Source organism: Zalophus californianus, chromosome 4 (genome assembly GCF_009762305.2).
Source record: "Zalophus californianus isolate mZalCal1 chromosome 4, mZalCal1.pri.v2, whole genome shotgun sequence".
Lineage (NCBI taxonomy): Eukaryota > Metazoa > Chordata > Mammalia > Carnivora > Otariidae > Zalophus > Zalophus californianus.
In genome coordinates, this window is record NC_045598.1 from 77747331 (window position 1) to 77762282 (window position 14952).

At 36.2% G+C, this 14952-nt stretch overlaps 1 protein-coding gene across 10 annotated transcripts in view; it reads right to left on the minus strand.

Annotated features, from left to right (window-relative positions):
• EVI5 (ecotropic viral integration site 5) overlaps positions 1-14952 on the minus strand; it is a 197574-nt gene that overhangs the window by 16281 nt on the left and 166341 nt on the right. For 8 of the 10 annotated variants that reach the window (XM_027611578.2, XM_027611549.2, XM_027611594.1 and 5 more), the window contains one exon: positions 13261-13356. The exons of 1 other annotated variant lie outside the window; for it this stretch is intronic. In XM_027611578.2, the coding sequence (XP_027467379.1) occupies positions 13261-13356 (96 nt within the window). Of the gene's footprint in view, positions 1-6141; positions 6235-13260; positions 13357-14952 lie in introns of all 10 variants that reach the window. One more of the 10 variants, XR_003523070.2, reaches the window with a different exon arrangement.

Sequence of the window (14952 nt, forward strand, 5' to 3'; positions counted from 1 at the left end):
CTTCTTTTTTTTAACATATAATGTATTATTTGTTTCAGAGGTACAGGTCTGTGATTCAACAGTCTTGCACGTCCTGGCTATCTTCTATTCCTCCTTCGACATAGTTTAGGTAGCCCCACACCCAGAGACTTTTGGACACATTTCTAGGCCATGGTGCCACGTGGTTCTACCACAGCACTGTCCATACAGACTGTTCTCCGTACCAGTCTGAATTCCTTCACAAGTGGGACAATGACTTTTAGATACCTAGCACACGATGGAGATGGAAAGCACTTTAAAGATTATTTAGCATTACTGCTTTAGGATGCAGTAAATGAGGCAAGGCCTGAGGCATGCTTGGGAGCTAAATGATGTCCAAATGCTCAGACTGATGAATATATGAAGTAAATTGGCATCCTGAGGGCACACAGTTAATCAGTGGTAGAACTAGGCCTAGAATCCAGGTCTCCTAACTCTAAGCCCAGTGTTCCAAAACTGATAGTTTCTCAACCATGTGTAGTAAATTCTTTTTGGAGAACAAAGACACAAAATTCAGAAACAAAACTAAACATCAAATTAAACAAACAAACAAAATAATCTGGAACTGTTATTAAGAATTTGATAAATTACACATATATCTATAATTTTTCCTCTCTTCTCCCTATTATGGATGTGTTTAGAAATACTGGCATGATAATGAAAGGAGAAAGTAAGAGTTACATGAAGAGTAGGGATAATTAGTTTTTTTTTTTTTTTTTTTTTTTTTTTTTAAGTAGGCTCCCATCCAGCTGGAGCCCAGCAGAGGGCTTGAACTCATGACCCTGAGATCAAGACCTGAGCTGAGATCAAGAGTCAGACGCTTAACCGACTGAGCCATCCAGGAGCCCCAGGATGATCAGCTTTTGAATAAATGAAAAAATTTAAAAATGAATACACAAGTCTTGAAACCTGAGTATACAAGTTAAGTTCACTGGACTTTAAAACTGTAGCTCATTTGGTTGCTCACATCAGGCTGAATGAAATCTTTAAGCATATCCTATTAGTTTCACTTAAATGTTAACAAGTACATCTAATTCTGTAGTCATGTTAAAATCTTATTGGTATTATACATATTACTGAAATAGTTTTTTTTTTAAATTATATGGTTTATTTGTGTGTGGTTTAAGTCAACCATTAACCATGTAATTCATTGCAGGGGAGAGAGACAAGCTTAAGTAGGATCCATGCCCAGTGCTGAGCCCAATGCAGGGTTCAATCTCACAACCCTGAGATCATGACCTGAACTGAAATAAAAAATCAGAGGCTTAACTGACTGAGCCACCGAGTCACACTTGAAATAGTTTTAAGCATTTATATCTTATTTTTCTCATGTCTAAGATCGAAGAATATGTTATTAGATGGTGTTTTCATGGGAATGCTAATGGAATAAGTCTCTCCTATCCTTAGTCAATGAAATCTATTTAAGAACTGCTATAAGCAACTATAAAACCTGTCACTATAGGTGTTATAGTTAGTTCTAGTTCCTTTAAGAAATGCTTATTATTGGGGAACTTAGGTGGCTCAGTTGGTTAAGTGGCCAACTCTTGATTTCAGCTCAGGTCATGATCTCAGGGTCCTGGGATCGAGCCCTCAGTCGGGTTCCACGTTCAGCGAGGAGTCTGCTTGAGGATTTTCTCTCTTCCTCTTCCTCTGTCCCTCCCCTCATTTGCCCTCTTCCACTCTCTGTCTCCCTAAAATCAATCAATCAATATTAAAAAAAAAAAGGAAACACTTATTATCATCTGCCTTTACTTCTCAAAACCTAAGTGGTACCTGACATCCAGTTTCCCTTAAGTGGTTTTTTTATGACTTCCATTTCTAATCTACTTGTTGGAACCACTTATTAAGCAATTTATAGATTAGTACTAATAGACATTGTCTCACTACAATGCATTTGAAAATCTAGCTATTCTCGTTTACTGTGAAGTACTATTTAAAAACTTGCCACTTAGTGGGGCACCTGGGTGGCTCAGTCAGTTAAGCGTCTGCCTTAGGCTCATGAGGGTCATGATCCTAGGGTCCTGGGATCAAGTCTCACATCAGGCTCCCTGCTCAGCAAGGAGCCTGCTTCTCCCTCTCCTCCCCGGTCCTGCTCACTTGTGCTATCGCTATCTTTGTGTCTCTCTCAAATAAATAAATAAAATCTTAAAAAAACTCAAAAACAAAAAAAACCTTGCCACTTTGTACCAGAAAACACAGATGTGCTCAAAGACTAATGGGTTTGTAAAAAAAAAAACAGATACTAGTTGAAGAAAGAAGAGAAAAGACAAGGAAAGGAAAGAAAAGAAGAGCAAGAGAGAGAGAAAAAAAAAAGATATAAATACTTGAAAGAGTTTCCACTGGTCAGATTCAAGACAATTTGAATACCAAGAGAACTGACTGAATCCATGAGTTCATAGCACTGTGTTAGGATTTTTTCAGGACAATTTGAATACCAAGAGAACTGACTGAATCCATGAGTTCATAGCACTGTGTTAGGATTTTTGAAAGACTCTAAGAAATATAAGGCTGAATAAGGAACAATCTCTGCCATCAAGGAGCTCACATTTTGGCTTGTCCCTAAGCATCAAGGACAGTACAACTCTTAACCAAAATAATCAAAATTATGTGCTGTGCTATCTCCCATCTCTGAACTATTAAGTACTCACTATCAGTATCAACCATACAGTCTTTGTTAAATTAACTGTTCCACTTTTCCCCTTCAGATTGTAAATTCCTTGAGAGTAAGACTACACTGTACTTTGCATAGCATTTGGCACAATATCAGAAAAATATCCCATCTGACCCAGCTTTGTATCCAAGTCTGACTTTACAATTCTAACAGGTCTTGTTCCTTGGCCAGTGGAACATTGTCTCTTAAGGTTACTTACTTGGTCCTTTAATTCTGAGTACCAGATTCAAATCCCTCATTTCTGATTGATTCTATAGTCTCTAAATTGGCTGCTTACCCAGATTTCATCCTAAAAATCTCAACTATTTTGAGGCTTATCCTTCCCTAGTCAATACCCCTAAGAGGCTTCTTTCCTGGGTATCTCATCCTCTCTAGGGTCTAACTCCTTTTCTTACCTTTTTATTTTTAATTTTCCTTAAGTGATTTCATTATCTCACCTTACTGTCCTCTACCAGACCCATCTTTTTTGTCATGTTTGAGGTTTCAACTCTAGTTCTTCAATGAAATTATCATCATCAGAAACACACATTTTCATTAGCAAATTTAAACATCTTTTTTTTACCTATAGTAGGAATAGGATACATGCATAGAGGTATGTAATTGGGTCGAACATGCCCCCTTCTATGAATACAGCATAAAACTGGAAAGTGGTCTAAAAGTCTTGAATAAAAAGTAAGGTACCCTGTGTGGGATTATTATAGTTTTTCCTCTGTGTTATATATTCTTTTTGGAGGCAAAGAATAAATGGAAAGATGTACAGCCTTGGAGATTTTAAAAAATTAATCTAGAAACAATTGCTGGAAGTTTGGTCACAAGTTAAATAATAAACTCTTGCAACAGAATGTACTGAATAGCTGATCTGATTTATGTCCTTGGGTAAACTTGTATTTCTTAAATAATAGGTATATATGAAATTGGGTTAACTATTTTTATCTAGTTCTATGTTTCTGGGGATGTCAAATTTGGCTAGAAAATCTCAGTTGCCTCTGTTTTCAGAAAAGCATCTAATATTTAAAAGTTAAGATTTTAGTAGCACCTACTGGAAACTGAAGCAGAATCTAAAGGGTCAAGTCACACCAATTCTCCAGTTTCAGATGGAAGAGAAATCCAGAACCTGACGCTGGAAGAAAAGTAAAGAATACTAGGTGGTAGTAAAGTTCTACTAACCAGACATTAGGTTCCCATCTGAGAGAAGTAATTAATTTAATTAAACCCTAGTGGAACTCCTCCTACAACTCACGTGTGATAATTCAGTGGGTTGGCAGGACTGTGGCCGGGCAGAGGGATGTAGCAGATCAGTCCGAATGCCGGGGCAGTAGTTCCGTCTCTGCCGCCAACTAGCTGTGTAACTTCGGGTAAGGCCCTTAACTCTTATGCCCTCAGCTTCCTCATTTAGCAAGTGAAAAACTAGATAAACTTTAAGAACATGCCTGGCTTAAAAAAATGTGAATCTGAAATCTCAGCTTTATGTCTTCTACACAGTGATATTATTGTAGGCATTAAATATTGTACACTGTACAGTTTTTATCTTATGACTTCAAATAAGATAAACTAATTATGTGAGATTAAATGGAACATATAAGAGGAATAGGAATAACAACACCCATTTAAAGAAGTCATTAAGAATGGATTTTTAATCTATAAATGGAGGTTGTAAAACTTAAAAACAGTGCTAAACATTTTTTAAAAGATTTTATTTATTTATTTGAAAGCGAGCACAAGCAAGGGGGAGTAGCAGGCTCCCATGGAGCAGGGAGCCCGATGCAGGACTTGATCCCAGGACCCCGGGACCATGACCTGAGCCAAGGCAGACACTTAAACGACTGAGCCACCCAGGTGCCCAGAGCTAAACATTTAATTTGAAGAGTTTTTTTAAAAAATTTTTATTTATTTATTTCTCAGAGAGAGACAGCACAAGCAGGGGGAGCGGCAGGCAGAAGGAGAAGCAGGCTCCCCACTGAGCAGGGACCCCGGGATCCCGGGATCATGACCTGAGCCGAAGGCAGATGCTTAATCAACTGAGCCACCCAGGTGTCCCTAATTTGAAGAGCCTTAAAGCAATTTTCATAGGAGTACAAATATGATCTCTCATTATCTACATAAGACCTTTTCGCAGCAGAAAAAAAAAAACAATTTTCCTGTAGTGAGGCTTTTGTGAGCTCCTGCATGATATTTTACATTGCTTTAACTAGAGAAAAAACAAATTTAAGGGAATATGTTCTTTTATTAAGAAGTTGCCACAATGGGAAACTGGGCACTTTTTACCGTAACAATATGCATGAAAGCTTGTAACTCCATGTATTGAAACTTTTTAAAACAATAATTCTAAAATTAAGATTCAATTATCAACAGACATCAATACAAAAGATTATTTCTGCCTCCACCAGTACACTGTTGCTATCAATGCAGTCTGTAAAAATATCAATTCTTTTCTGGTTATCCTCCATGAACTAGGTAATATACTTGGGGTTTTGCAAGATTTAAAAGGAAATAAAGACTGGTAGAAACAGTCAATACAGAATAAGCATACAGTTAAAAAAACAAAAATATTATTATTCAGTTTGAAATAAAGAGAAAAAAATAACTGCCAATAATTAGAGCCAAATTACTAAGTTCTTTTCTACCGTTAATATTCTGATTTTAATGCTAGATGAAGATCAATGTTAAATGAGTCTTTAAGCTTCTTTAAAAAAATTCAAGTTCGGGGCGCCTGGGTGGCTCAGTGGGTTAAAGCGTAACCCTTGGCTCAGGTCATGATCCTGGGATCAAGCCCCGCCTGGAGTCTGCTTCTCCCTTTCCTCTCTGCTCGTGCTCTCTCTTGCTATCTCTATCTCTCTCAAATAAATAAAATCTTAAAAATAAAATAAAATAAATTCAAATTCAAATGATTTTATTAACTACTTTTAAACTGGGAATGTAGAGCAAGGAAAAAAAAGATTCACAGTTACAAAAGGGTAGTCTGTCATTTGATTCTGAAAGTTCCTCATTTCCAAAATTCTAGTTTAATAACAAGTCAGTATACACATTAAACATACTAATAATGGACAGGGCATTCAAAATACTTTTTGGTAGATATTTTACTAAATCTATAGCTCAAGCATACATAAACAGTTATCAGAATTTAAAAAAGAGCACTCACGTATAAATATTTTCTAAGTCAAACTTCAGAATGGGCTTTCTTTAGGTTTCCTTTTATTTATTCAAACTCCTAATTTTGTATTTCGCTGGCAGAAATAAAAGAAGATTCTTGGAACATATGATAACTTAAAAAATTGTCTTCTCAACAAAGAAAACAGGATGACAGAAGACCTGGGTACTGGGAACGAGCACAAAGGCTATCCTTAAAATGAAAGTTGGCTTCATCTACCTGGGTTGTATGTTATTTATAGCACCCTATAATAGTGTTTTATGTTGCTTTGTTTTTTGGCCAGCTTTGTCCCGAAACAGCTTACATTTCTTTAAGTTCTTCAGGAAGGGGGGGTCTCCGTAATTGTTCAGTGACAATTCCTCTTGTCAAGTTTTTTTCATAAATCATCCATCATTCTCTGATAAATGGTAAAAAAAAAAAATGCTGAAGATATCTTTCTTAATACATTCATTCTTCAGGAGGACCAGGGAAGTTTATAATCTGATTAAAATAACTATATTGAGGGTGCCTGGGTGGCTCAGATGGCTAAGCGTCTGCCTTTGGCTCAGGTCCTGGGATCGAGTCCCGCATCGGGCTTCCTGCTAGGCGGGGAGCCTGCTTCTCCCTCTGCCTCTGCCTCTGCTTCTCTGTCTCTCTCTCTCTCTGACTCTCATGAATAAATAAATAAATATTAAAAAAAAAAAAACTATGTTGAAATGCTCCCTTCTTGAAAGTCTCCTTTCTGGAGCTCCTGTATCTACAGTCGCCAGTTTCCCCCCCATCCCACTGGTAGTTTTGATCTCCTTTACTGGCTCTCTTGATCTTATAGGTCAGGAGTGCCACAAATTTGCTCCTAGAACCTCTTCCCTTTACCTATGAATAACATTTATATGCCAATAACTACTATACCTATTTTTAGCCCCATCTTTTTAGAACCTCATACATATCCGTTGACCACCTCGTATTTTCATTTTAATGTTTAATAGGAAGCTCAATTTTAACATAAACTGTAAAACAGAGCTCTTGATATTCTACCCTTCCCAACTTCAGTAAATGGCACCAATCACTCAGATGTCAAGCCAAAAATCTCTGGCGTCACTGACTGTTTTATCTTATGTCCCTCATACAATCCATCAGCAAGTTCTCAACCTCTAAAACATATCTTTAATACATTCCACTTCTCCCATCCTTCTAAGGATGTGGCTAACATTTCCACTTCTCCCATCCTTCTAAGCCACCTTTGCTCTATTAACAGCCTCCATTTTCCTGTTTCTATTCTTGCTCTCCTACAATCCATTCACCATATAGCAGGCAGGGCAAATCAGATCACATCACTCTTTGCTTAAAACCATCCAAAGGCTTCCCACTGAACCAAGAATAAAACACAGTCTATTTATCCTGGCTTATAAAGCACTATATAGGATCTGACCTCAACTATCTCTTTAATCTTATCTCATACCATTTTTCTCCCCTGCCCTCCACTATACTGTACCGGCCACATTAGTATGATTTCTCATGAAGTCCACTACATTCCCCCCAAGGTCTTTGTGCTAGTTGTTTCTTCTGCCTGGAATGTTCTTTCCACTGATTTTTTTTTTTTTAAGATTTTATTTATTTGACAGAGAGAGACACAGTGAGAGAGGGAACACAAGCAGGGGGAGTGGGAGAGGGAGAAGCAGGCTTCCCGCTGAGCAGAGAGCCTGATGTGGGGCTCGATCCCAGGACCCTGGGATCATGACCTGAGCCGAAGGCAGACGCTTAACGCCTGAGCCACCCAGGCGCCCCTCCACTGATTTGTGCACATCAGGAAGCTTCTTAGCATTCCTATCACAGCTTTTATTTTACCTTATTAGCAAAGCCTTTTGAAATCATTTATTTGTTAAATTCTTTTTCCCATGGAGTATCTATTACAGGGCAACATTGTTCTAGGTGCTGGGGGAAAAGTTACCCAAGTACACATTACAACCATAATGGGAAACCTCTTCCCAGACAAAGAATGACTAAAATTTGATAAAGACAGACAATTCTACATGTTGATGAGGATGTAGAATAAGAACTGTCTTCAATGCTCATGGAGTGTAAAATGGCATAATCACTTGCAGCAATGTTCTTAACAGACCAAACTGGAAATAATTCTAATGTTCACCAACAAAAAGATAAATAAATTGTAGTATATTTATACAAAGGAAAATTACACAGTGATGAGAATGAATAACCTATAGCAACATTGTAAAATAACATGATTAAATTTCACAATTTAAAGCCAAAGAAGCAAGACACAAAATATATAGTATAAGCAGCCATTTATATAAAATTCAAAAACCTAAACTATTGTATTAAAGTTGAGATCATGGTTATCTTTAAAGAGGAGGGAGTGAGTAGTGGTTGCAAGAGAGTATGAATGGGGCTTTGAGTCTAGTTCTTGGACCTCGGTGGTAGTTACATGGGTGTGATCACTTTGTGATAATTTATTGAGCTCTAAACTTGTCACCTGAGCACTTTCCTCCATGTTGTACTTCTATCAAAAGTCTTTAAAGAGTTTGTTCTTTAAATTGTTCAATTTTTATGATTATGAACCCATTCTACTATAGAATGTTAAGGATAACAGCTGGTCTATAATAGTTGATCACACTCGAAGGTTTTGTTCACAGAGAAGCAATGAAGAAACTGTTGTTTGGTCTCACCATCAGAAATAGTTGTGGCTCTCCTAACAATTGGTCTGTTTTCATTATACATTCTCTCTGACATATTTAAAGTGACCAGGTTTCCCCCTCTTTTGTGTTGACTGCTGAAAACCTTAGAGCCAAGCTTGAGGTCCACTTATAAGAAATAAACAGATATTCTTGTGGTATGCATTTTTGTATGGGTCTTATTCATGGCTCCATATTACATTCCTACAGTTTTCTTTCCTTTGTCTCACAAAATGTCTGCATCATTTACAAACTTGTTTCATTATGTCTAGAACAAGGCAGGGTATTTATTAATGAACAAAAATGCTCTAAAGGTTTTTTTCTTTCTTTTTAAAAAAAATATAATTTGTTTAGGTTTTACTTCATTCCAAGTTTAATACATTGCAGTCAAATGGAAGTCCTGCTTCAAGCTTCTGCTACTTACTGATTATGTGACTGTGGACATGTTCTTTAGCCTCTCTGAGACTATAAAATGAGAATAATAATTTTCACAGGATAATTGTGAGGATTAAAATAATCATCAAGTATCTACACCCAGTTTAGCAACTACCACTAGAAAGATAATGAAAAAAGGGAAAATTTGCTCTATGTAGAAAACTTACTAAGCAAATAGGACCAGAATTACTTTTGTGAGATTTTAAGGACATAAAGCACATTAAAACTATTATGACATTATAAAAATTCAGCAAAGCTGTTTAATAAAAAAGTATTTAATTTTTAGCATAAATGAATTATCTTTAGACTGGAATAAATTTACCTATTCCTACAACATCCACCAGAACATATCACATCAAGAACAAGTGAAAACATAATCTATATTCAAAAACATTTTCAAATCAGCTGTTTAGTATGCGTTTTCCTATAAAATAATACTATAAATGGCAGCAAGGCTCCAAAGGGCCCAGAGAAGCCTAGTCAACTGGTAATTTGGCTGAACCATAAGATTATACTTCTCAGTATGTCTATACCTACATGAGTCCTAAGTATATTTCTTTTAGCTTCTAAATGAGAATAACTTTCTACCTTCTTCTAGCTCCCTTTCCCAGCATTTAGAAAATAGTCATTGTCTTCAGTGGTCAGTAGCTATAAGAAGACAGACCTATGTTGCAAAAGTACATGGCTTATTCATTCCTAGAACCCAGAATTTTGGTTTATGTATCTGACTTACATGTTCCTGATGCCCAACCTGCGTGACAAATTTCGTCTCATTTTTCAAAACCCAACCCAGATGCTGTTACCATTTTATTCCTATGTTTCAAAGGAGGCACAGCATATGGTAGTTAAGTGCATGAATGGGCTTGGAGTCCCATAGTCTGAACTAACATCCTACTTCTATCACTAACTACTGTATGACCATGGGGAGTTATTTAATACCCCAGAACCTTAGTTTTATTACATGTAAAACATGAATAATGATGCTACTTACTTCAAGGAATGTTGTGAAGAAACAATGTAAGTATAACATTTAGGACAGTGTCTGGCACAGAGTGATTATTAAATGAATGGTAACCACTATAATGTAATATTTTTCATTATGTATTACAATTCGTTTATTTGTATACTGGTCTCTGCTGTTAGTCTGTGAGCCCCTTGAGGGATATGAGTTGTGTTTCAATCTTTATATTTAGTTCTAAACACAGTGCCTAGGAGATGCTATGATGATAGATGTTTGGAAGGGCAGGAGGTGGGGCAGATGGAATAAGGAAAGACTTGAACTGGGATCCAGTTTCTTTTCTATGTATGCCATGAGGACAGGATGTACAGATATGGGAGGATTTGACCAAGGCTCTTGCCAGATCTGCGGCAGCAAGGGTTTCCGCAGTGGCTTCTATGAGGGTCTTGGCAGGGTGTAAGAGGTTCCAAGTTAAAACATTCCTATGTGAAGTAGGTAAAATTAAGAGCATAATTAGTTAGGTGGTGACGGCAGGAACTGCAGGGGTTGGGAGTCAGAGAAGGCACTTGGATGGATCACAGTAAACTGCAGGAAGTGAAGATAAATCTCCATTTGCAATGCTAACAGGGAAGGAGAGGGAGCTCCCATGGCTAGGTCAACTGAAGAATTCACTTACTGGATGTATGCAAATCAATGTTTCAGGGAGGAACAACACAGTTAAAATACTGTCATTAATTGCCATTCTTTAGATTTTTAAATATTGATGACATGTTTTCTAATCTAATGTCTGTAAACAGCACAGAAAAGGATAGGCCAAATTTGATTCAATCCCGGCTCAACCAATTTACTACTACTTGTATAACCCCGGCAAGTTACTTAATTATTGTGAATCTGTTTTCATATTTATTCAACTGAGAATACTACCATTATGTGGGATTATTATGAGGGTTAGTAATAATAAATATGAAGTATCTGATACAATGCTTGACCAGTAGAGGATACTCAATAAATAGTAACTACTATTGTTATTTTATAGATCTGCTAAGTTTCTCTCATTTCCCTCAGCATTTTGAGAAGTATAAAAATCAGCTAATAGAGTGACTTCTAACAGTCACATGTTCACATATAACATTAATATTTGAAAGTTAATTTTATGGTGAAACCTAAAGATTCTGGCAAGCGCTAACACACAAGGTAAAAGTTAATTTGGAGAGATTAGACTGACTTTGGTTATGGGCTTTTTTCCCCATTGTGAAGTGCTATAGCACAAGAATGAAAATCACTAGAGTAATAAAGTGATACCTTATGTAACCCTCTTAAGAAGCTGGTCCAACCAATAGTAATGTGTATAGTCAGTGCACTTGTAACTATTATCTTGGTTTAAAATTTCACTTGTTTTCACTTAACCTTTCTTTAGTTGTAAAACTTTGAAACAGGTGAATGTATTAAAATCTGCTCCAAAAACATAATGAAAAGGAACCTTTAACTGAAGACCTATAATGGTTTCATTTTATCTAGTAAATTTAATCTCTTCTAGCTTTGAAGATTCACCATAAGCTGGTTCTATTCAATCTGCCCTTACTTCCCACAACTTAATCACATTAATTCTTAATCGAGTCTGGCCTCTAAATCCCACAGCCATGCTGGCTCACTCTCACCTCTGCACTCTTGTGTGGTCCCCAGCTGCACTGTACTCACCCTCTTCTCTACACATTTTCTCATTGGGGCCTGCTTAAGCCCAGGACCTGCGTACTTTGAATAACACAATTAGCATCTCATCACAAACTGTTCTAGTTTTAATTTACACAATATAGCTCTTTATTTTAACGGTAGAAAATTCTACTCAATTAATTTTCTTTCCATGTTTGTGCAAGACAAAAGATTACTTTCACAGGCCACACATAAAAAATTGACATTAAAGTGAGACCTCTCATGAACTGTTTTCTGCCAATCCTGATGAGGAGATTATCATTATTTTTAGTTAAGGTACATGACAGGCAAAATTAATGTTGGCTGATTTTTAGACGAGTCTTGGAAATAAAGTCAATCCCTATACAGTTTTCTTAATTCAGCAACATTAAAGCTTTCTAATCACTCTAAGTCAAAATTATAAAAGGGAGATGGCTATATTTTAGTCAAAATTTCCTTTTGAGAAAAGCTTTTGAACACAAGGAATAATTTCTAGGGTTCTCAAAACAATAAGAATTTCCAGAACATCTTATTTGTAACTTGTTCTTTCACACATGGCTATTAGATCAGAAGAGATTATAAAAACTGTACACAAATAGGTAAAGATTATACATAATCTTGAATCCCTTAAATGCTATCATGGTTGAAAATCACAGGAATGACCCCCAAAATTTCAGCATAAGTTAAATTAAACCACATTTAAGATTTATCATTTTTTGTTAATGTTTTGTTTCTCCATTCAGAATTTACTTAGATTGACTACCTCCAGGAGGTATTACCCAAAACACTCAGACTTTAACTGAAGGGTGTAATACCAGGAAAGAGTAATGTCCAAACTTTTTCCTTTGAGGTTTAAATTAATTTAGTGGTCAAAATGAGTTTCTTTCTTAACAAATGAGGTTATGTTACCCACCCAAATCTTATCACTGTGAATAAACCTTATTGTACAAATAATTCAAGATAAGAAACATGCTTTTATATTCATGTTTAGATAAGTACTTATCATTAGAAAATAATAAAGGACAAGGAAATTGACCTAGAGCTACATTAACAAAAAAGTATCTCTCTAGTCAAACACATTAATTTAAATTACTTAGTAGAGTACTTAATAATAGTATTTGAAAATTTCATGAATCGAATCTCACAGATTCAAGGTAGTGCCAGTTTAAAAAGTGTTTATAGATACTAAGAAATCTGTTAACTGATATTAGGCAAGTATCCTTTTTTGCAATCTCAGTAACACCACCAAGAAGGGAATAAGAAGACAAGAGTAAAAAGACTTCCCTCTATCCACAACGGTAAATAACACAAATCTATTTTAAAGGTATAAAGAAAACTTTAGTTTAATTGAAGTAACTTATGACACCTGGACAAACTATCAAAGATTTTTAGATCACAATAAAAAGAAAAATTGCCATGCAAATATTAATTGAGCATTTTAAATCATGATAAAAAGGTTTGAGGAAAATTAATTCTCAATATTGGAACAGAACAATTCTTACTAAAAAGACAATTTTCTAAAATATTATTATTTAATCATAAACAGGGATTCACAGAAAATATTTATCATGAAAGAGTCAGTCATAGCCGGTAATAAACCAGTAATCCAGTGTTGTTACAATACAGAGGAAGGAAGAAAAGAAATATGTGAAGATCAAAATTTATCACTTACCTCATGATTCAGCTCTGCTATCTGATCTTTCAGTTCCCTAATATACTGGTTAGAATCAGACTTGTTAAGCTGTCCTTGAAGCTTTCCTTCTTCCTTCTGTTTTGTGACAATAAAACAAACCCAAAACAAGAGACAACTTTCACAGCATGAACTCAAATATTTGAAGATATAGGACAGCATAAGGGCATATCCTTTAACTGGCTAAATTCTGAACTAATCTGTTCTCAAACTATCTCTGGAAAATAATTTATAGTAAACTATACTGAATATTTCTAAATAATGCTTAGTGGAAGTTGTTTATAACACATACAACTTATGAAATGTACCTTTTGAGGTAGGTTTTTAAAAAGTAGGTTTTAAAATATGCTGTAGGTCCTGTAAAATTACCTTGAGAGTAATGGGTTGTACTGTAGAGCACTTTCGGACATGGAGATCTCTATTGCTATCTTACCATCCCCAGTAAGAAGGGACCCTGGACATCGGTCTGGTTTGGCCCTCTAATTGCAGCCAAGTACACGCTCTACTTTCCTTCTACATACCTTCTCCTAACATCCTTGGCAGGAGGAAGAATGAACTAGAACTGCTCCAGTAACAGAATGGGTGGCTCTCTATAAAGTCAGGGTACCATTCCAACAGAACTGCTCTTCTGCATTAACTGTCCTTCCCACCTGGATTGCATTCTCATACACCCTTCCTCTGTTCTTCAAATCCTATCGCATTAGTCTTACAAGCTCACTCTTTTTGTTTTTCTGTTCTTCTCTTTGTGGCAACCTGCCTTAAAAGTCTTTTCTAGAATATGGCCTGCTGAAGCAGTTTAACTAATAATCGTGTAGATATAAAAGAACAACTATAGTTCCTACAGGCTTTAAAACATTTCTTATATATTTGAACACATGAATATCACATATAATCACCTAAGTGCAAAGAAGTGTCTAATTTAGGGGCACGTGGCGGGCTCAGTCAGTGGAGCATGTGGCTCTTGATCTTGGGGTTGTGAGTTTGAGATGCACGCTGAGTGTGGAGATCGCTTAAAAATAAAACCCTATGTAAAAAATAAAGGGGGGGGCGCCTGGGTGGCTCCGTCGATTAAGCGTCTGCCTTGGGCTCAGGTCATGATCCCAGGGTCCTGGAATCGAGTCCCGCATCGGGCTCCCTGCTCAGCAGGAAAGCCTGCTTCTCCCTCTCCCTCTGCTTCCCCAGCTTGTGCTCTCTCTGTCAAATAAATAAATAAAATCTTTAAAAAAAAAAAAGAACTGTCTAATTTAACAACTATATTCCAAAGGTTCTAGGCTTCTTAAACATATTCAATGGACACCTTATTATTTTTAGCTATAAGCCTGTATTTAAGAAAACATTTTTTTTCCTGAAAATTTAGTTAGAAATATTGGTTTGAGCCAAAGCAATCCTGAGAAAGAACAAAGCAGGAGGTATCACAATACCAGATTTCAAGATACACTACAAAACTGTAGTGATCAAAACAGTATGGTACTGGCAAAAAAAAAAAATAGACACATAGATCAATGGAACCTCAGAAATAAACCCATGATTATATAGTCAATTAATCTATGACAAAGGAAGCAAGGATATACAATGGGGAAAAAACAGTCTCTTCAATAAATCGTGCTGGGAAAACTGTACAGCTACAAGCAAAGGAATGAAACTGAACCACTTTTCTTACACCATATATAAAAA